The sequence below is a fragment of the Neoarius graeffei genome, chromosome 14 (genome assembly GCF_027579695.1).
Source record: "Neoarius graeffei isolate fNeoGra1 chromosome 14, fNeoGra1.pri, whole genome shotgun sequence".
NCBI classification, from domain to species: Eukaryota; Metazoa; Chordata; class Actinopteri; order Siluriformes; family Ariidae; genus Neoarius; species Neoarius graeffei.
Genome location: NC_083582.1, coordinates 78,468,420 through 78,490,242, shown reverse-complemented (window position 1 = coordinate 78,490,242; position 21,823 = coordinate 78,468,420). Strand labels below are relative to the sequence as shown.

At 40.5% G+C, this 21,823-nt stretch overlaps 1 protein-coding gene across 1 annotated transcript in view; it reads right to left on the bottom strand.

The window, feature by feature from the left end:
* The window catches only part of ca10a (carbonic anhydrase Xa), a 528,995-nt gene that overhangs the window by 457,624 nt on the left and 49,548 nt on the right, over positions 1-21,823 (bottom strand). Inside the window, exon 2 of the mRNA XM_060939091.1 lies at positions 6,293-6,367. Within this exon, the coding sequence (XP_060795074.1) occupies positions 6,293-6,367 (75 nt within the window). The remainder of the gene's footprint in view (positions 1-6,292; positions 6,368-21,823) is intronic.

The following is a 21,823-nucleotide window of genomic DNA, read 5'->3' as shown; positions in this document are numbered from 1 at the left end:
ATGCTGGATGTTAGAGTGAAAAGGGGAGCAGATGCAGGATCAGATCATCACCTAGTGGTGGTGAAATTAAGGCTTAAGCTCAAAAGATGCAAACTGACAGCGAACACCAGGACCAAATACAACGTCCGACTACTGCAGGAGAAAGACTATGCAGATGCCTTCCGAGTAACTTTGCGAAACAGGTTTCAAGCGCTACAGGATTTACAGGATGATGAAGAAGACGACGACAGTAACATCATAGAGAGAGACTGGAAAAACATCAAACAGGTATGGACCAAATCTTGTGAAGAGATTGTCGGAAAGAAGAAACGACATGACAAACCTTGGATAACATCAGAAACATTGAAGAAGACTGGGGATAGAAAGATGAAGAAAGACACACTTAATAGAAGTCGCACAAGAGCAGCGAAGTGCCAGGCCCAACAGCAATATTTGGAATGCCATAAAGAAGTTAAAAGTTGTGTCCAACAGGATAAGAGGAGATACATCGAGGACCTTGCCAAGCGTGCACAGGAGGCAGCGACACAAAAAAAAAAAAAAAACATGAAGGAGCTCTATGACACCACCAAGAAACTAGCTGGAAAATACAAACAGGATAGTGGGCCAGTGCGAGACAAGAATGGAAATATGCTGACAAATAAGGAGGATCAGCTCAAAAGATGGGCCAAACATTTTGAGGAGTTACTAAATAGACCCGCTCCTGAAGACACTGCAGAGATACTACCTGCAGAAAGCCCACTCCCGGTAAACTGTGATACACCAACCAGACAGGAAGTGCGAAGGGCCATCTTGGCACTGAAAAATGGGAAGGCAGCTGGTCCAAATGAAATTCCAGGAGAAGCCCTGAAAGCTGCACCGGACACATCGTCGCTAATGCTGGGGCATTTAATAGAAAAGATCTGGGAGGAGGAAGAGGTCCCAGATGATTGGAAGGAAGGCTATCTTGTTAAGGTACCCAAGAAGGGCGATCAAAGTGTATTTGGCAATCATAGAGGTATTATGTTACTATCAGTGCCCGGTAAAGTACTAAACAGGATAATGTTGGAACGTTTGAAAGATGCGGTGGATAAGAAGCTCAGAGATCATCAAGCAGGCTTCAGAAAGGAAAGATCATGTATTGACCAAATAGCAACACTCAGAATTACTGTATAATCGAGCAGTCAATGGAGTGGAACTCATCCTTGTATGTAGCGTTTATTGACTTCCGGAAGGCTTTTGACAGCCTTGACAGAGAGACTTTGTGGAACTTATTGAGGCATTACGGAATTCCAGAAAAAATCATCAGGCTTATTAGGAACACATACAATGGGATGTCCTGTAGGATTATACATGAGGGTAAATTAACAGATAAGTTTCAAGTAAATACAGGTGTTCAGCAGGGTTGTTTATTATCCCCCTTCTTATTTTTGCTAGCTGTGGATTGAATAATGAGGGAATGCACTGTAGGAAGGAAAAATGGCATACAGTGGACTCTGTGGAATCAGCTCGACGACCTTGACGATGCTGATGACATCGCCCTACTGTCACATAGTCGTAGTCACATGCAAGAGAAGATCAGGTACTTGGAGGAGACAGCAAAAAGACTGGGGTTATATGTCAGTAAGGATAAGACAAAGTTTATGAGGATTAACAACAGCAACAAGGACCCTCTACTGCTGGAGAAAGGAAATATAGAGGAAGTTCCAACTTTTACTTATCTGGGAAGCATAGTCAGTACAACCGCGATTCCAAAAAAGTTGGGACAAAGTACAAATTGTAAATAAAAACAGAATGCAATGATGTGGAAGTTTCAAAATTCCATATTTTATTCAGAATAGAACATAGATGACATATCAAATGTTTAAACTGAGAAAATGTATCATTTAAAGAGAAAAATTAGGTGATTTTAAATTTCATGACAACAACACATCTCAAAAAAGTTGGGACAAGGCCATGTTTCCCACTGTGAGACATCCCCTTTTCTCTTTACAACAGTCTGTAAACGTCTGGGGACTGAGGAGACAAGTTGCTCAAGTTTAGGGATAGGAATGTTAACCCATTCTTGTCTAATGTAGGATTCTAGTTGCTCAACTGTCTTAGGTCTTTTTTGTCGTATCTTCCGTTTTATGATGCGCCAAATGTTTTCTATGGGTGAAAGATCTGGACTGCAGGCTGACCAGTTCAGTACCCGGACCCTTCTTCTACGCAGCCATGATGCTGTAATTGATGCAGTATGTGGTTTGGCATTGTCATGGTGGAAAATGCAAGGTCTTCCCTGAAAGAGACGTCGTCTGGATGGGAGCATATGTTGCTCTAGAACCTGGATATACCTTTCAGCATTGATGGTGTCTTTCCAGATGTGTAAGCTGCCCATGCCACACGCACTAATGCAACCCCATACCATCAGAGATGCAGGCTTCTGAACTGAGCGCTGATAACAACTTGGGTCGTCCTTCTCCTCTTTAGTCCGAATGACACGGCGTCCCTGATTTCCATAAAGAACTTCAAATTTTGATTCGTCTGACCACAGAACAGTTTTCCACTTTGCCACAGTCCATTTTAAATGAGCCTTGGCCCAGAGAAGACGTCTGTGCTTCTGGATCATGTTTAAATACGGCTTCTTCTTTGAACTATCGAGTTTTAGCTGGCAACGGCGGATGGCACGGTGAATTGTGTTCACAGATAATGTTCTCTGGAAATATTCCTGAGCCCATTTTGTGATTTCCAATACAGAAGCATGCCTGTATGTGATGCAGTGCCGTCTAAGGGCCCGAAGATCATGAGCACCCAGTATGGTTTTCCGGCCTTGACCCTTACGCACAGAGATTCTTCCAGATTCTCTGAATCTTTTGATGATATTATGCACTGTAGATGATGATATGTTCAAACTCTTTGCAATTTTACACTGTCGAACTCCTTTCTGATATTGCTCCACTATTTGTCAGTGCAGAATTAGGGGGATTGGTGATCCTCTTCCCATCTTTACTTCTGAGAGCCGCTGCCACTCCAAGATGCTCTTTTTATACCCAGTCATGTTAATGACCTATTGCCAATTGACCTAATGAGTTGCAATTTGGTCCTCCAGCTGTTCCTTTTTTGTACCTTTAACTTTTCCAGCCTCTTATTGCCCCTGTCCCAACTTTTTTGAGATGTGTTGCTGTCATGAAATTTCAAATGAGCCAATATTTGGCATGAAATTTCAAAATGTCTCACTTTCGACATTTGATATGTTGTCTATGTTCTATTGTGAATACAATATCAGTTTTTAAGATTTGTAAATTATTGCATTCTGTTTTTATTTACAATTTGTACTTTGTCCCAACTTTTTTGGAAACGGGGTTGTACAAGCGGAGGCACTGAGGATGATGTCAAAGCCAGAACAGCTTTTAAGATCTTGCACAAGGTATGGAAAGCCAGAGATATTTCGACAACAACAAAGCTATATATTTTTAACTCCAATGTCAAGTCAGTATTGCTTTATGGATCAGAAATGTGGCGGACCACCAAAGCCATGCTCGGAAAAGTTCAAGCATTCATCAATAGATGTCTGAGAAGGATTCTTAGGATATGGTGGCCAGAAAAGATCAGCAATGTGGACCTATGGAGGATGACCGACAAGGAACCAGTGGGGAGGCTAATTAGCAGAAGGAAGTGGACAAGGATTGGGCACACGCTTAGGAAGCAGAAAGACCACATTACCAGGCAGACACTAACATGGAACCCGTCTGGTAAGCGCCGGCGTGGTAGACCCAGGAACACATGGAGGAGGAGTGTAGAGACAGAGATGAGGAATGAAGGTCTAAGTTGGGCGAAATTGGAGAAAGCTGCCCTAAATCGAAAAAGATGGAGGCTTGTGGTCGATGGCCTATGCTCTGCCAGTGAGTAACAAGGTGATAAGTAAATAAGTAAATTGCAGTTTCCTTTATAAATAATTGGAGCAAAATTACAAGTAATACTCTGATTTTAATCCTGAATAGGAAGCAGAAGGAACACTGAATGATTTCATCCTCAACATGATACTGTATGAACACTCACTCAGTCTCCTCTTCAATAAGGAATATAAATATTCAGCGATTCTCCTCCTCTGTTCTTCAATATGAAGCAATATTAATACTCTGGGGGGCGGCACGGTGGTGTAGTGGTTAGCGCTGTTGCCTCACAGCAAGAAGGTCCTGGGTTCGAGCCCCGTGGCCGGCGAGGGCCTTTCTGTGCGGAGTTTGCATGTTCTCCCCGTGTCCGCGTGGGTTTCCTCCGGGTGCTCCGGTTTCCCCCACAGTCCAAAGACATGCAGGTTAGGTTAACTGGTGACTCTAAATTGAGCGTAGGTGTGAATGTGAGTGTGAATGGTTGTCTGTGTCTATGTGTCAGCCCTGTGATGACCTGGCGACTTGTCCAGGGTGAACCCCGCCTTTCGCCCGTAGTCAGCTGGGATAGGATCCAGCCCGCCTGCGACCCTGTAGAACAGGATAAAGCGGCTACAGATAATGAGATGAGATGAGAAGTATCAGTAATAATAATCTGGATGAATCTCTTCAATAGGAAGTGGGAATAACACTAATCCTTTGGTGCTTGCCCAAAATTCCCTGATTTTCACCAATGCCTATTCAAACAAAAATAGCTTGAAGTTGAACTTCAGGATACCCATTATACTATATACCATTTTAAAGCTTAATAAATAAGCTAAACAACTGCACTGTGTTTGGTAGTATTTATAGATATTTATTCATACATCCGGCCAACAGGTGATGAGTTATTCCATCATGTGTTGTCTGGCGTCTGTCTGGCGTCAACCACATTTCACAAAAATCGCTTCTTCTTTCTTGATTCTTCATTGATTTTTATTCTTTTTGGCAGGAAGGTAGGTCTGCCTGGGGTGCATATATCTTCTACCCAAATTTGCATAATTGCAATTACTAATGAAGATATGGAGTAATTAAGCCTTAATGAGCAGTTTCCACACAAATCGCTTCCTCTTGGTCAATTCCTCGCCGTTTTGGATTCTTTCTGGTAAATAGGTCGGTATTCCTAGGGTGGATATCACTTCTATATATAGCTTGTATACAGTGTGTATAGCTTACAACATTTATTGCACAATGTGGCCCACTTTAGATCATTCCTTCTGGACTAGACAGGGCTGGAGTGAGCTACGCCATCATTGACTGTCTCATTTATTAATAATACCTTTGTCCAAATTGAACTTTTCTCCACTTGAAAGACCGCCAGTTTCACTATTTGTACTACTTTCATCATCACTACCATCTTTCATTAGAATTTCCGCCACTTGTTCTACTGTAAATCGGGGATGTGGTCACTTACTTACTCAAAGACACCATTTTGAATCTGACTGAAGTACTGCAGTAAAAGGCAACCAATCAAAAGAAAGGATTAATTCTTACCAGAATCTGATTGGCTATAGTACAATAAGTATTGTAAGATAATTTTTGTTGTTGTTTTCAAGGTATTTTTAATTTGTCATAGCAACCATTACATCATCATTCCTGGAGGAGCAATATTTAAAGGGTCCGGCACCAAAGGGTTAAGTAACCCTTCCTCAATAAGAAACAGTATTAATAATCTGAATGATTCTGTTCCTGTCTGTCATCTATTATCATCTAGCAAGGAATGCTTTCAGGATCTTACCCACCCACATTATGACTGATACATGGCTTCCAAAGAGGAAGTAGAACAAAAGGTTGTAACGGTGGTTCAGTGACTGAGGAGAGGATCATCAAGGCCGCCTGGGCCACTCTTCGGTTCAGGTTCATGGCCAGAGGATGAACAGGAGACAGATAGCAGGGACATTTTACAGGCTGTATGCATGAGGTCACAGTCACAACATGACATCTTTGCTATTAATCCTCAGTGAGAAAACCTCCACTAGTCCTCTATTCAGTCAGAACCATGGTTGTAGACATAACCTTCTGATTGATCCTACATCCTAGATCTAGAGGAACCCACCCCATCATGATTTGGGGGTTGCTTGGGAACATCAAACTGAGTGAACAAAACTGAAAGCAACTTATATTTTGTGTAATATCTTTGAGAGGAAGCTTTGAATTCTACCATCAATCTTATGATAAACAATTCTGAACCAGACAAATTTTTCATCACAATGATCTGAACCTTCAGACCTTCCATTAATCAAATTATGGAGATATACTTTATATATAATGTTTGCTTTAAAATTGATTTCGAGACCAAGGTTTGAATTCAAACCAATAAATTAATCTGTTAAGTTCTACAATATTCATCAAATAAGATAAACAGGAATTCAGTTACATGTGGGAATGCACAAAACAGCAGAAATCATTACCTGGTACGAAGCTCCCTTGTACGACCTCTTTGTACGCCCACCATCCCTCATGAATTTTGGGGGGACCTGGCTGAGCTGTAAGGAAAAGAGCAAGAAAATAAGTTTGTTTTGTTTAAGATTCTACATCATTTCCAAGTTTACAGCAAGTCCTGCTAATAATGAGCAAGCCATAATCTCTACAATCCAAGGCTTGGGTCAAAAACTGGAAAAATGCAAATGTAGTAAGCTTGGGGATTCAATTCCAACTTTTCATTTGGCGGTAGTATGGGGAAAGTGTTCTTGTATAATGGGTAAAAAAAAATATTATTATAGTAGGGATGTAGTTTATAATTGAGGTGCCTGGGTAGAAAGCCTACTCCTGAAGCAGGCCATGACCTGGAATTACAGGGCACAGTCTGGAGGATATTGCATTCTTACAACCAAACTTCTTTGTCCATACAGTGCCACTCAGAAACATGGCTTAAAGGCAGGGCCAGAGGTGGCAATGGCACCCTTTTAATGGAAGTGGAGGTGGGAAAATCCTTGCAGTGAGGATGAGAAGTAATGCAGGAAAACGGTTCAATCTCTCAAAGCAAGGACAGAGGTGGGTGGACAATTATTCCTGCACTGAGGAAATGGATTGTACAAGAAGTTAAAAGAAACAGGACTTCACAAAGGATTTGGCTATCTTGTTCAGTTTGATTTAGGAGCAGAAATAAATATGCAAGAGTCTATTAGAAGCATCAGTCATATTTAGTTTGGAGTCAAAGTATCTTTGAAACCATGATACCCGGAAATAGAAAAATACCAACTAACCTACTGTATACCTTCCAATAATCTTAAAAAAAAGAAAAAAAGGGAAAAATTATAGCTTTGACACATTATATGTTAACACCAAGAAGGAGCATTTTTCCTCCAACATTATGCCCAAATACCAAAAATCAAAAATGACCAACTAACTAATTTCTCCCTTTAGCAAAGTAGAAATACTGATTAAAAACAATAAACTGGTAAAAAATTGAATTTACAGCTTCAAAGTCTTTAGGCTACAGCAGGGTTCTCCAGAAAATCTGAAGTAGCCGGCGGCTCTGGAATTAGCCGAAGGTGCGCTAATGCTAGGGGGGTCTTGGGGCATGCCCCCCAGAAAATTTTGAAATTTACATGTCTTCTGGTGGCTTCTGGTGCATTCTCAGCTAATAAATCACTAACCATTTCCCTGTAAAATACTTGCATGTATGAAATTTCCTTCCAGATGTACTGTATGTGTGCCTGGTTTTCTCAGTTCCCCTCTGTAGTGCGCTGGCTCTGTAACATAACTACATACGCTACGGCATGATCATGTGGCCAGCTCAGCCAATCAGAGCACGAGAATCGATCAACAAATATGGTGTCGCTTCCAGTCATGTTAGACCTGAATCGAAGACAATTTCATGGTGGAATAATTGGATTTGCAGCAAATTATGGGCAGCGGAGACGATATAAAATCGCTTGAACATTCAAAGACAAGTTTGTTTTTTTTCTGGGATCGAGTAGCCGGCGCAGACCGTCTGTGTAGGCAGAGAAAACCGCCAGTCGCCAGCACTTATGGACATCTCTGCTGCAGCTCGCGATGGGTTTACAAATACTTGGCAATGAAAAATTGGTAGCATTGCCACCAATTGTGTGAATCATGGCAAATGTTCTCCAAGCTTCGCAAATTTTTTTTGGTGTGTCTCTGCCTCATGAGTGGCCAAAAACCTTGCAGAAAATTTCAGTACATGCATTGAAATTTGTTGCCGATGTTTTCATCGGCAAACTAAGCAGCAAATACTCACAGATGGATTTGGGAATACATCATGAAGCTCAAGGAAGCATTGCCACCAAACGCCTCGTTTTTCTCGATAACCCATCGCCAAGCATCGCGAGCTGTAGTCTGACTGTAGCCTTACATTTTACAATGCATATTAGTGTTATCACTACAGATATTATTTCCCCTAGACATCTAAACAACTACTCTATAATTGTTTTATCTCTCTTATGGGATTTATTCACTTACAGCACCTTGACGTAGATTTTTTTTTCCTTTTAAAATCTCGTATAAATAAAATCAAGTCTTTAGAAAGAAAAACATATGGTGCAATATGTCATGAAATCAGTGAATAGATGTCCTTAATAATGGCAACTTTCAAACTCTGTTATGTCTAGAACTTAAGTATAAAAAAGGCCTTCCCTCCCTTTCCAATCACATACACTTACACACACTTAATTGACACAGTGTCAATTCCACGTGTCAAATCGACAGTGACATCTGTATTACAACTAAAGAAAAAAAACACTTTTTATTAAACAGAATGAAGGCTGTCTCCTGTATCTCTCAGCTACTCTGTCAGGAAGGCTCTCAGAAACAGAACCCATGGTGCGAAAGGCAATCACAATTCATCAGCTCAGTTCTCCAGAGTCATTCAGGGCTATATAATGCAGCGGCGTTTTAGAGAGACATTGGGACGAGGGAAAGACTTCACACCATCTCTCGTTGTGGGAAAAACGAAGCCCACATACCTGCAGTTTAAAGTCACAATTATTAGTAGGGTTGACAGAGAGCGGAGAGAATATCTCACCATCATATGATGGTTTCTAACAGCACAAGACATCCAGAGTGAGGTGTTTTGTTCAACAAGACTTACACAAAGGATTTGAAGCATGGTGCGATACAGATAGTGTGCATATTTTGTTCAAACAGACTCTGTTGGAGACGGCACAATGACGCAAAATAGCTAGCTTGCTGAGAAACTAATACAAAATAAAGATTAGCTTGTTAGCAAGCTCGGTTAGTTACTAAGTAATGAATAAAACACTCTTTCTTTCTTAAGCACTTTATGCCTGAGGACCCTCCAGATCGAATAGAATAGACTAGAATGCCTTTATTATCACTGCACACATGTACAATGAAATTTAGTTCATCATAGGAGAGCGAAGCCGCTGCGTACGTGCATGCTGACACTCTCGGGCACTTCACCCCGAGGCCGTCCCATGTTAACCTAACTGCATGTCTTTGGACTGTGGGGGAAACCGGAGCACCTGGAGGAAACCCACGGAGACGCGGGGAGAACGTGCAAACTCCACACAGAAAGGTCCCAGTCGGCCACTGGGCTCGAAGCCAGAACCTTCTTGCTGTGAACTGACAGTGCTAACCACTACACCACCGTGCCATGAATAAAACACTCAAGGGTGTGTGATAGGAAATGGGGTGATGTTATCACTTACAGTAGCTGTAATCATTTAGAATTTAAAGATTCTGAACCACTGTTATGGTATAAAGCCAACTCATTAGCTAATAAGCTAGTTAATGTTTGCTAGGGGGTGGCACGGTGGTGTAGTGGTTAGCGCTGTCGCCTCACAGCAAGAAGGTCCTGGGTTCGAGCCCCGTGGCCGGCGAGGGCCTTTCTGTGTGGAGTTTGCATGTTCTCCCCGTGTCCGCGTGGGTTTCCTCCGGGTGCTCCGGTTTCCCCCACAGTCCAAAGACATGCAGGTTAGGTTAACTGGTGACTCTAAATTGAGCGAAGGTGTGAATGTGAGTGTGAATGGTTGTCTGTGTCTATGTGTCAGCCCTGTGATGACCTGGCGACTTGTCCAGGGTGAACCCCGCCTTTCGCCCGTAGTCAGCTGGGATAGGCTCCAGCTTGCCTGCGACCCTGTAGAAGGATAAAGCGGCTACAGATAATGAGATGAGATGTTTGCTAGGTGTTTATTTTTAACACCTGGTAGGTTTAGCTTTGCTAATGTTGCTAAACTGGAGTGTGTAAACAAAACCAGACTGCTAGCATCATTCATTTTGTTTTTGTTGTGATACTGATATTAAGGACTCACTTATTTTTGTGTGCTTATGTGCGAATATTTGTATAAATGGAAATGAGCGTTCGGATCTCTGTGCTCTCTTATAGATGCCTGGCTCATATAAAGCTTTATAAAAACTCCATTTCACTATAAAATATTACACAGCAATGAGTCATATTCATATTTCATTATCACTCTGGTGAGACCAGCTGAGTTTTCTATCATTTGCCTCGAATTCATGAGGTAAAAATTCAATCCGACTGCAGGGAGCACAGGACACACTGAATAGCTGTGATGCTAACAGACATAATGCACATTTCTTTTGCCTCAAGCAAAGAAAAAAAACCCTGACCAAATCCGATTTGCATACTGTGAGAAAAAGAAAAATCCTGAGCAGTCGTCAGGGTGGTGCACTGAAATACATCCAGCCTAGCTGGGAATCGAAGAGTGAATCAGATAAAATTACCTCACATTCGGAGAAATAATTTCCTGTATTTTACAGACTGCGAAGAAGAAGAAAAAAAACAGCAATTTGCATACAAAGATGAGAATGGGAATATACTAACCCCATTTCCAGAAAAGTTGGGCTATTTTCCAAAATGTAATAAAAACAAAAATCTGTGGTTTGTTAATTCCCGTGAACCTTTATTTAACTGACAAAAGTACAAAGAAATGATTTTCAATAGTTTCACTGACCAACTTAATTGTATTTGGTAAATATAAACAAAGTTAGAATTTGATGTCTGTAACACACTCCAAATAAAAAGGGCAGAGACATTATTACCACTGTATTACATCAACTTTCCTTTTTAATCGTATGGGATCTGAGGATACGAGTTCTTGCAGTTTTGCACTTGGAATTTGTCCATTTTCGCTTGATACAAGACTTCAGCTGATCAACAGTCCATGGTCTCCGTTATCTGATTCTCCTCTTCATGATGCGCCGTATATTCTCAATAGGAGACAGAGCTGGACTGGCAGCAGGCCAGTCAAGCACATACACTCTATGTCTATGAAGCCACACTGTTGTAGCCTGTGCAGAATGAAGCATGGCATTGTCCTGGTCAAATAAGCATGGACTTCCTGGGAAGATACGATGCCATCTCTCTCTAAAATCACAATAGATCAGCGGTACCTTCATACACATGTACCTCCCCCACGCTGTGGGCACTGATCCCCCCCCCATACTGTCACAGATGATGATGCTTTTACACCTTTCTCTGATAACAAACTGGATGGTCGTGTTCACCTTTGGCACTGAGAACTCGACGTCTGGTTTTCCCAAAAACGAGCTGAAATGTGACTCATCTGACCACAGCACACATTTCCACTGTTTTTCGGTCCATCCAAGATGCGTTCAGGCCCAGAGAAATTGGTGGTGTTTCTGTATAGAATTGATGAATGGCTTCCCCCTTGTGTAATACAGTTTCAGGTTGCATTTCTGGATGCAGCAGTGGACTGTGTTAAGTGATGACGGTTTTCCGAAGTCCTCCCGAGCCCATGTGGCTATATTTGTCACATTAGCATGATGGTTTCTCAGGCAGTGCCACCTGAGGGCTCGAAGGTCGCACCCATTCAACAGTGGTTTCTGACCTCGCCCTTTACACACTGAGATGTCTCCAAATTCCCTGAATCTTTTCACAATATTATGGACTGTAGATTCTGAAAGACCTAAAATCTTGCGTTGAGAAAATTATTTTTGAAATAATGAACAATTCGCTCACAAATTTTGGCACAAAGCAGTGAGCCACACCCATCCTCACTTACAAAGACTGAGCCTTTGGTGCTGCTCCTTTTATCCCCAATCATCTGACCAATTAACCTGCTTATTGTGGAATCTTCCAGAATGGTGTTACTTAAATATCCAATCAACTTTTCACTTTTATTTTGTTTCTGTCCCAACTTTTTTCGAGTGTGTTATAGACATCAAATTCTAACTTTGTTTATGTTTACAAAATACAATTAAAGTTGGTCAGTAAAACTATTGAAAATCTTTTCCTTGTAATTTTGTCAGTTAAATAAAGGTTCACATGAATTAACAAATCACAGATTTTTGTTTTTACTGCATTTTGAAAAATATCCCAACTTTTCTGGAAATGGGATTAGTATATTACTAGTAAAAATAAATAAAATGTGCACTACTTGTACAGAATTTAGCCATTGCTATAGTACACCATCTAGCATCAGTCCATTTGTCATTGAACCAGTTGCAAGGTTTTATGCATGCTAATCACATTACATTATTGATCTCACTTGCTAGCAATTTAGCTACATTACACAATAAATTAGTTGATTTGACATTAGCTAGCTTGGCATTCAAATTCGCTACATTTTATTGTTACACTAACAGTTAAAGTTGGCTTTCTTGCTAACAAATTGGCTACTGGATTACACAATAAATTATTAGCTTTGACATTAGCTAGCTTGCATGTGAACTTAAGGACTGGTTTTATATACACACACAGTATCAGTAAAATTTGCTTGCTAACAAATTATCTACATCATACAATCAAAGCTTGTTTAACATTAGATAGCTTAGCACTTAACCTAGCCACTGGTTTTAGACACACAAGTTAGCAGTATTATTAACTTACTTGCTCGCTAATCATCTACTGGTTGAGCTGATTTGACATTCACTAACTTTCCCTTTAACTTTAGTTACTGGTTTTATATAGACAGAATAATAAACAGCCCTGTGATGACCTGGCGACTTGTCCAGGGTGTACCCCGCCTTTTGCCCGTAGTCAGCTGGGATAGGCTCCAGCTCGCCTGCGACCCTGTAGAACAGGATAAAGCGGCTACAGATAATGAGATGAGATGAGAATAATAAACAAAGCTAGCCTGTTTGCTAGCAAATTAGCTAAATTAAGCAATAAATTAACTGTTTTGTTATTAAATTTGCTAGCTTCTTATAAAAATGCCTAGTTTGATATTTAAGTTGGCTATTTGTTTTGTTTCCTCTTACAGCTAAAATGTGCTTGCTTGCTAGCAAAATAGCTACTGGATTACACAACCAATTATCTGGTTAGCATTAGCTTGCTAGCAAATTAGCGACATTATACAATGCGATAGTCGGTTTGACAAAGCTAGCTTATTGGACTGAAGTTACTAGATTTAATTACACAATACTGTATAATGCTAGCGGCTAGCATGATAATAATCCTTGCTCACTGCTAATGCTTAATGCCGAAGTTTGTATAAGTAATATTTAGAGTTAATCAAACCAAGAAAATATTATCTAAATGTGAACATTCACAACAGACAACACCCTTGAGTGCGCATGTAATAGAGATGCACATTCTGTAGGTAAATAAATCATAAATAAATGAAGATGATTACAAATTCTCTGCTTTCTATATTCAGAAAAATAAACGGGCGCCCACTCTGCCCACATTATAGACACAGTGATATAAATTCCACACAGTAGTTTCCCATAAAACAGCAGTTATGTGGTAAATAAACACATTGGACGAGAGTTAATTGTCAGAGGTGGCCATTAGTATTCATTAGCACAATGCTGCAATGCCGTGGATCATCCATGCTGTGGGGAAAAGCAAAAAGCTCCACAAAATGCTGCACATAAATGAAACTTGACCTTGCCAACAGCTGTGCTTACTGACTTATGAGATAATTATCTCTTACGCGAGCCTGTTTGTGTCATCGCATTATGGATGCAGCTGCAGCATGTTTCAGACGCTGTCCCTGCAGAACTCTTTCAATCAACTCAAATCATTCTGATCAGCTAGAGAAGGCAGACAGAGTGCAGGTCAGACTGCAGATCATCCACATGCACCGAGTCGCTCTTTAACACTGTACTGCTCTAACGTTTACGCTGTTAGCAATAGCATCGTCTAAACAAGATTATGGACTGTGTGTGTGTGTGAGAGTATACTGCCTCGGGAAATATTTTCACAATAAAATCTGATTTATTTCTAAAGTCCAGTTTTTTAGCAGATTGTAATTTCCAAATTACACTGAACTGAACCAGATTCATTTCTTTGGATTTGGTGAATATTTTTTGCTTACTCACAAGAAGACTGTTGTAACTTGGCTAAATATTATACGCTTCCTTCTTGAAAGAAGGTCTTAATACTGAAATGGCCATGGTAAAATAAGTCTCCGTTTATTGTGCTCTATATGTAAGGGATGATGTACAGTGAGCTGGTTATCATCACGAAATAAACCTCAAGAGGGCGATTCAAGACTCTGATGCAAAGCAGGGTGGTCTTGAATCACCCTGAAGGGGTTTATTTCGCAAGAATGACCAGCTCACTGTATATCATCTTGCTTATTACATGGCTATTTACTAAAGAAAGTTTGAGACAATATATTGATTTAAAATGATTGTATTGCTTCTGTAATGATGCGGTCCAGAGCAATGATCTATTATAAAGAAACAGCAGACTGCTGAATGCTGTAATTGACCGATCACGATCAAGGATTCAAATAAACCATGGAATAATTACTTAACATCTAGGCATGACACTGGATTTTTTTTTTTTGCAGATAGAGGATATTACACGGTTGTGCAAAGATATGAAGTTTCTCTTCGAGTGGTGAACATATTCATGAGTGAGTGAAGTGAACGAGTGAAATATTTTCAACAGGAGGAGATAAACTTCATATCTTCGCATCACTGTGTAATGTTCTTTATATTATATGGACACATCCACACAAAAATGCAAGTTAATCAAAAGAATTTTAATTTTGAACCGGTTCGCCATTTTCACAATGCACATCTAGTCAGCGGGAAAACACTGGGAGTGACATCATCGGAGTGAAATATCGGGAATTATTATCCATACAGGACACTTTTACGATGCAATAAAAACGTGTTCTATTCCCTTCTAGCGGGTTTCATTCATTTGGTTTGATAGCATGCAATATTGTTATCGTATCGCTTATCCTACGTGTATTACGTCACTCTACCCAATGGAGAATGAGCATTGAATATGGTTTATGATATTGCATGGTTGTCAAGACAACATGACGTCATATATCGGAGATGGAAAACTTCTGCGCTAGCGAGTGACTGGGACAATTTGTAAACAAACATGGCCGCCAGGTTTGCTTCATTAATTACAGAAGACTTTGAGATAATTTTGAAAGAGAAAGATGCGTTTAACACCTGAAAGGAATTGTATGTATCATAATAATAATAATAATAATAATAATAATATTGGCTGGCTTTTTTTCATGGTCTATCAGATATATTCCATTCAGCTCCTCGTCTTCGACTCGTTCAGTATCATGCTCGCTGAATGGAATATATCTGATAGACCACTCAACACCAGCCAATATTATTTAAATGTCACTCAGATCCGCGATGTATTTCATATGAAAAATGCAAATTTTTCAACACAAGAAGATAAACTTCATATCTTCAAGCCAACATGTGATTTTCTTTTTATTATATCGACACATTCAGAAATAAAAAGTCCCCAAATTTATCAAAACAATTCATCGATTTCCTCACGAGTCACAGATAGAGATTTATGTCATGGTTTTGGTTCTCCATCTCCCAGATGGAGCTCGGATGAAAAATACCAGTGGTGTATTTCACACTAAAACACTCGTGTCTATGTAATGTTCTTATTTCCAAAAAAAAAGAAAAAAAAAGCACAGGGGATGCAAACTTTCACACACAGCTGTATCTAAGCTAGTAATAATAGTCTAAATGCTAAATTGTCAAAATCAAAACAGTATCTGGGTGCATTTAAATATTATTGAGTATAATATTACACTACTACAGAGCAGTAGAATTCTGGATTCTGATTGGTCAGAAGGTGTTGATTAGTTTTCTATAAAAGCAGCTCTGACTATAGTGCAGCTGGTTTATATGAAAGCACTCATTCTAATACGCTATTGCTTGAAAAACATTTTTAGCTGCTGTAATGTAAACAATAATGGGAAGTACATTGTTCCACACCATCCCGTATAGAATTGCTCTAGTGTGAGAGGAAAACATTTCAGGAAGTGCTGTTATTTATTGTAACACCTTATAACAGTATTTTTTTTTTATTTTGCTTTTATCCTACAATACTGTGCAAGTCTTAGGCACCCTTTTTAGTCCAAACTGTTACAGATTTTTATGACTTGTGCACTGCAATAAAAAAAAGTTTGCACATCAGTAAAGAAAGTAGCATATTATGTAAGAGCCAACTTTTCGGGGGGGGGGGGACAAACAAACAAACAAACAAACAAAAAAAACATGAAAGCTACTGGGTTTTGGTGTAAAATGAAGAAGTGAGTGCGACAGTCAAAGAGTCCAGAAGAACTGTGGCTGGTTCTGTAAGAGGCTCAGTAAAACCTACAGATCATTTCCGCATAAAACTGCACTCACTGGACCTGAGACAGATTTATTTATTTATTTATTTATTTATTTAATTAAAAGCAAAGGGTCACCTCACACCAAATATTGACTTTGCTTCACTTATTACTGTTTACTACACTTTACAGATTTTTTTTTTTTTTATGTAGAAACATTTATAAAGATAAAGGAATCTTTATTTTACAGCATTTCTTTGCACAACTCCGGGCCATTAGATCGGTCAGCATGGGGATATCGCTTTAGTTTAGCTCTGGTGGACTATGCAACGCGATATCCAGAAGCAGTGCTTCGCCGCAATATCTCAGCACACAGTATTGCGGAAGTGCTCTTCCGCTTTATCTCCCGGGTCGAGATTCCGAAAGAAATCCTGACAGACCAAGGCACTACATTTATGTCATGCACACTGCGCAAACTGTATGGGTTACTGGGGATTAAGCCTATCTGCACCAGTGTCTATCACCCACAAACTGATGGCTTAGTGGAACATTTTAATCGAACTCTCAAAAACATAATTTGGAAGTTCGTAAGTGAAGACGCACGTAATTGGGAAAAGTGGCTCGAGCCCCTGTTATTTGCAGTACAAGAGGTACCGCAAGCCTCCTGTTAGGTTAGGTTTTATTATATGTAGGTTTATTAATTCTTGGCCAAGAAGTTAGCAAATTATTTTGTGACAAAATTATATTATTAGTTGAAATGACCTTATGTCTCGGCTGGACATTGCTTGGGAACATTTTGTTTATTTTGATATGAAATGTGTATTTTTGATCAGAGATGTGTCTGAAAGATCCGCCAAGGTCTGTTTTGATGTCAGATCGACCCACACACACTCGCAGCTACATAGGGATTAAAGGTTAAATTTAAAGCCATGATTCAACTTAGTTTTATAGCTAGGATTGTGATTTAAGAGTGTTCGAGTAAACCAGCTTCTTTAATGTTGTATCTGAAGTTGAAATGATTGAATGGTAGAATTAAAGCTGCATTTAGTGATTAATGTTAGTTTTATAGTTTTAAGTTAGTTTTATAATTACAGAATATAATTTAGGGTTGTTAAGACTTTATGATTATAAGGTTTTTAGTTTAAAAGCATTAAACTAATTTAGTTTTTGGTTTTTGTTATGAGTTTAATTCTGAATCCTGTTAGTTGGTTTGCCAGACATATTCTCATTTTTCTTATGTTTCGTATGACTTTCTTGTTTAAGTTTGTTCTTATTTTTTTGTTTACTTTCTTATAACATTCTTTGTTTTAACATTGTTAAAGACATATTGTTATTTGTTATTTTGCTTATGATTGTCTTACTATATATATTGATGAAATCAAGATGTAATTTACTGACTTAGCACACATTCATGTGTTAAGAAATTATGGTTTTAATATGTTAGCTATTAGATCCTTTTCTGTGTAAACTCATTAATTTCTGATGTATTTGACCTTCTTTGAATAGACTTCGTAGACTAGACATATTATCTGTGTTTAAAAATTCCATGCCCTATGTTATATCTGACCTGAAGGGGTGTACGTAAGCAGAGACCTTTAAAATCTGTCTGTACCTTGCTATCATGTCATATGATCAGAAATGTTATTATATTATGATTGATTCAAGATTTATACACACATACTGATGGAGATTATTATTATTATTTCCAGATCAAGGTCCCCTCAATTGCACGCAAGTGAGGAGACGAACATAGCTGATGTCATAGGCTGACATAACACACACACACACACACACACACACACACACACACACACATTTGCGTACATATGTAGACAAAACATAAACACAGAGATAAATGGATGCTATAAAATGTTTTCAAAAATGTTTTCATTTCGACAAAGTGACTGTGAATAAACTGGCTGTGAAACCTTTCTGGTTTTCCTGGTCTGTTTCTCTCACGGTATTTTGTCCCGGATCCGAGGGGCACAAAGGCATCGGGGGTCTCGAGAAATAAGGACTGTTCAGACTGGGTTGGACCCTAACACCTCCACAGGTTCTTCACCGTTTTAATTATTATATGGGCGTAAGCCGCGTGGCATTTTGGACGTGCTGCGTGAAAATTGGGAGGAGGGACCTTCATCGAGTAAGAACAAAATTCAATACGTTCTCGACCTGCACACAAAACTCCACACACTCACACACTTAACCCAGGAGAATTTGCAGCAGGCGCAAGAACATCAAATCCAACTGTATGACAGGGGAACGTGCCTTAGAGAGTTCACACTGGGGGACAAAGTACTCGTATTATTGCCCATGTCAAGCTCCAAATTGATCGCCAAGTGGCAAGGGCCCTTCGAGGTCATACGGCGAGCTGGGGACGTCGACTATGAGGTGAGACGAATAGACAGGGGTGGGGCATTGCAAATTTACCACCTCAATCTGTTAAAACGTTGGAATGAGGAGCTCCCTGTGGCGTTGGTGTCAGTAATCCCGGAGAAGGCGGAGCTGGGGCCGGAGGTTCAAAAAAGAAAATTGACATCGCCAACCACTCCAGTCCCTTGTGGAGACCATCTCTCCCCGGCCCAACTCACAGAGGTAGCCCAGTTGCAGAACGAATTTTCTGATGTGTTTTCGCCCCTGCCCAGCCACACCCACCTCATAGAACACCACAATGAGACGCCCCCGGGGGTGGTAGTGCACAGCTGCCCTTACCGCCTGCCCGAACACAAAAAAAGGTGGTCAGGGATGAACTCAAGGCCATGCTCAAAATGGGCATAATCGAGGAGTCCCACAGTGACTGGTGCAGCCCAGTGGTCCTGGTCCCCAAGAAGGATGGGTCGGTCCAGTTCTGTGTGGACTATAGAAAAGTCAACGCAGTGTCTAAATTTGACGCATACCCAATGCCTCGCATTGACAAGCTGCTCGATCGATTAGGCACGGCTCGTTTTTATTTGACACTGGATTTGACAAAGGGATATTGGCAGATCCCCTTGACTCCTCTATCCCAAGGGAAAACAGCCTTTTCCATACCGTTTGGCTTACACCAGTTCATCACACTTCTTTTTGGGTTATTTGTGGCTCCCGTGACATTCCAGCGGTTCATGGACAGGGTTCTCTGACCCCACACCATAGACCGCGGAACCGCCCAGGCCAGGGGGGCCGTGGCCTGGGTAACTTTTTGAAAATTATTTTAAAAAAAAATAAAATGTTGGCCTGCGAGTGTTTTTCAACTCAAAACATGTCGACAAAATTGAACTTAAACCCAACCCATGCTGTAATTTAATCAAACATTTGCTTAAACATTTCCTAAACCAATATTTTTTGACGTTGAGCAACGTGTATACGTCGTGCGTGAAATGTTGCAAAATGTACACAGCACAGTGCAGCGCTGAAAAAACACCACACGGAAGTTGTGATTGTGGTAGTAGACATCATTGTTTGTAGTGTGCAGGCCAATGACAGATGCAGGCAGGCCTTTGGGAAGTTTTAAGGGTAAGTCATTGGTTACTTCTATTAGCACCGCCGAGTGCACTGCTTCCTCTGTTTTCAATGTTTCTATACTGCATTGGTACTGATACAAGAGTTGTTTAAGTTGAGTTAGCCTACTACCGAGGTGTTTTTGTTGTGTACTGTTAGCTGTCTTAGCATTTTATTCTGCGCAGTTATGTGCTGGCATGTTGTGGGCTAAAGTCATGACCAATGGATTAATCTATGTATAGCCTTCTGTGCTGCTGGCTGTTTTGGCAGTTTATTCTGCGCACTTCTGTGCTGGCATATTGTGGACTAAAGTCATAACTGATGCTGGGGTTATTAATGTTGGCTGTTTTGGCATTTTATTCTGCGCAGTTATGTGCTGGCATATTGTGGAAACGCACACACACACACACACACGCACACACACAGACGCGCACTCGCGCGCGCGGACACACACGCAGCTCTGACAAAACTGCAGGCATATTCCCATACTTTCCTCTGACCGAGCACCGCCGAGTGCACTTCTCTGTGTTCAGTGTTTCTATCTATAGTGCTTTAGTACTGGTACAAGCAAGCAGTTTAAGTTGAGTTACCACCGACCACCGAGGTGCTTTTCTTGTGCATTTTAATCTGCGCGGTTCTGTGCTGGCTGTCATGACTGATAGCATTACGTGCGTGTCCGTGTATAAGGTAGCCTATATGCATCATGTCCGACCTAACATTTCGGTGACACCCTCTTGCGATTGTGGCCCCCCCTTGTTCAAATGCATTCCGCAGTCTTTTCCCCACACCACCTACAGTGGTGCTTGAAAGTTTGTGAACCCTTTAGAATTTTCTATATTTCTGCATAAATATGACCTAAAACATCATCGGATTTTCACACAAGTCCTAAAAGTAGATAAAGAGAAGCCAGTTAAACAAATGAGACAAAAATATTATACTTGGTCATTTATTTATTGAGGAAAATGATCCAATATTACATATCTGTGAGTGGCAAAAGTATGTGAACCTTTGCGTTCAGTATCTGGTGTGACCCCCTTGTGCAGCAATAACTGCAAATAAACGTTTGCGGTAACTGTTGATCAGTCCTGCACACCGGCTTGGAGGAATTTTAGCCCGTTCCTCCATACAGAACAGCTTCAACTCTGGGATGTTGGTGGGTTTCCTCACATGAACTGCTCGCTTCAGGTCCTTCCACAACATTTCGATTGGATTAAGGTCAGGACTTTGACTTGGCCATTCCAAAACATTAACTTCATTCTTCTTTAACCATTCTTTGGTAGAATGACTTGTATGCTTAGGGTTGCTGTCTTGCTGCATGACTCACCTTCTCTTGAGATTTAGTTCATGGACAGATGTCCTGATATTTTCCTTTAGAATTTGCTGGTATAATTCAGAATTCATTATTCCAACAATGATGGCAAACCATCCTGGCCCAGATGCAGCAAAACAGGCCCAAACCATGATACTACCACCACCATGTTTCACAGAAAGGATAAGGTTCTTATGTTGGAATGCAGTGCTTTCCTTTCTCCAAACATAACGCTTCTCATTGAAACCAAAAAGTTCTATTTTGATCTCATTTGTCCACAAAACATTTTCCAGTAGCCTTCTGGCTTGTCCACATGATCTTTAGCAAACTGCAGATGAGCAGCAATGTTCTTTATGGAGAGCAGTGGCTTTCTCCTTGCAACCCTGCCATGCACACCATTGTTGTTCAGTGTTCTCCTGATGGTGGACTCATGAACATTGGCTAATGTTAATGTGAGAGAGGTCTTCAGTTGCTTAGAAGTTACCCTGGGGTCCTTTGTGACCTCGCCGACTATTACACACCTTGCTCATGGAGTGATCTTTGTTGGTCGACCACTCCAGGGGAGGGTAACAATGGTCTTGAATTTCCTCCATTTGTACACAATCTGTCTGACTGTGGATTGGTGGAGTCCAAACTCTTTAGAGATGGTTTTGTAACCTTTTCCAGCCTGATGAGCATCAGCAATG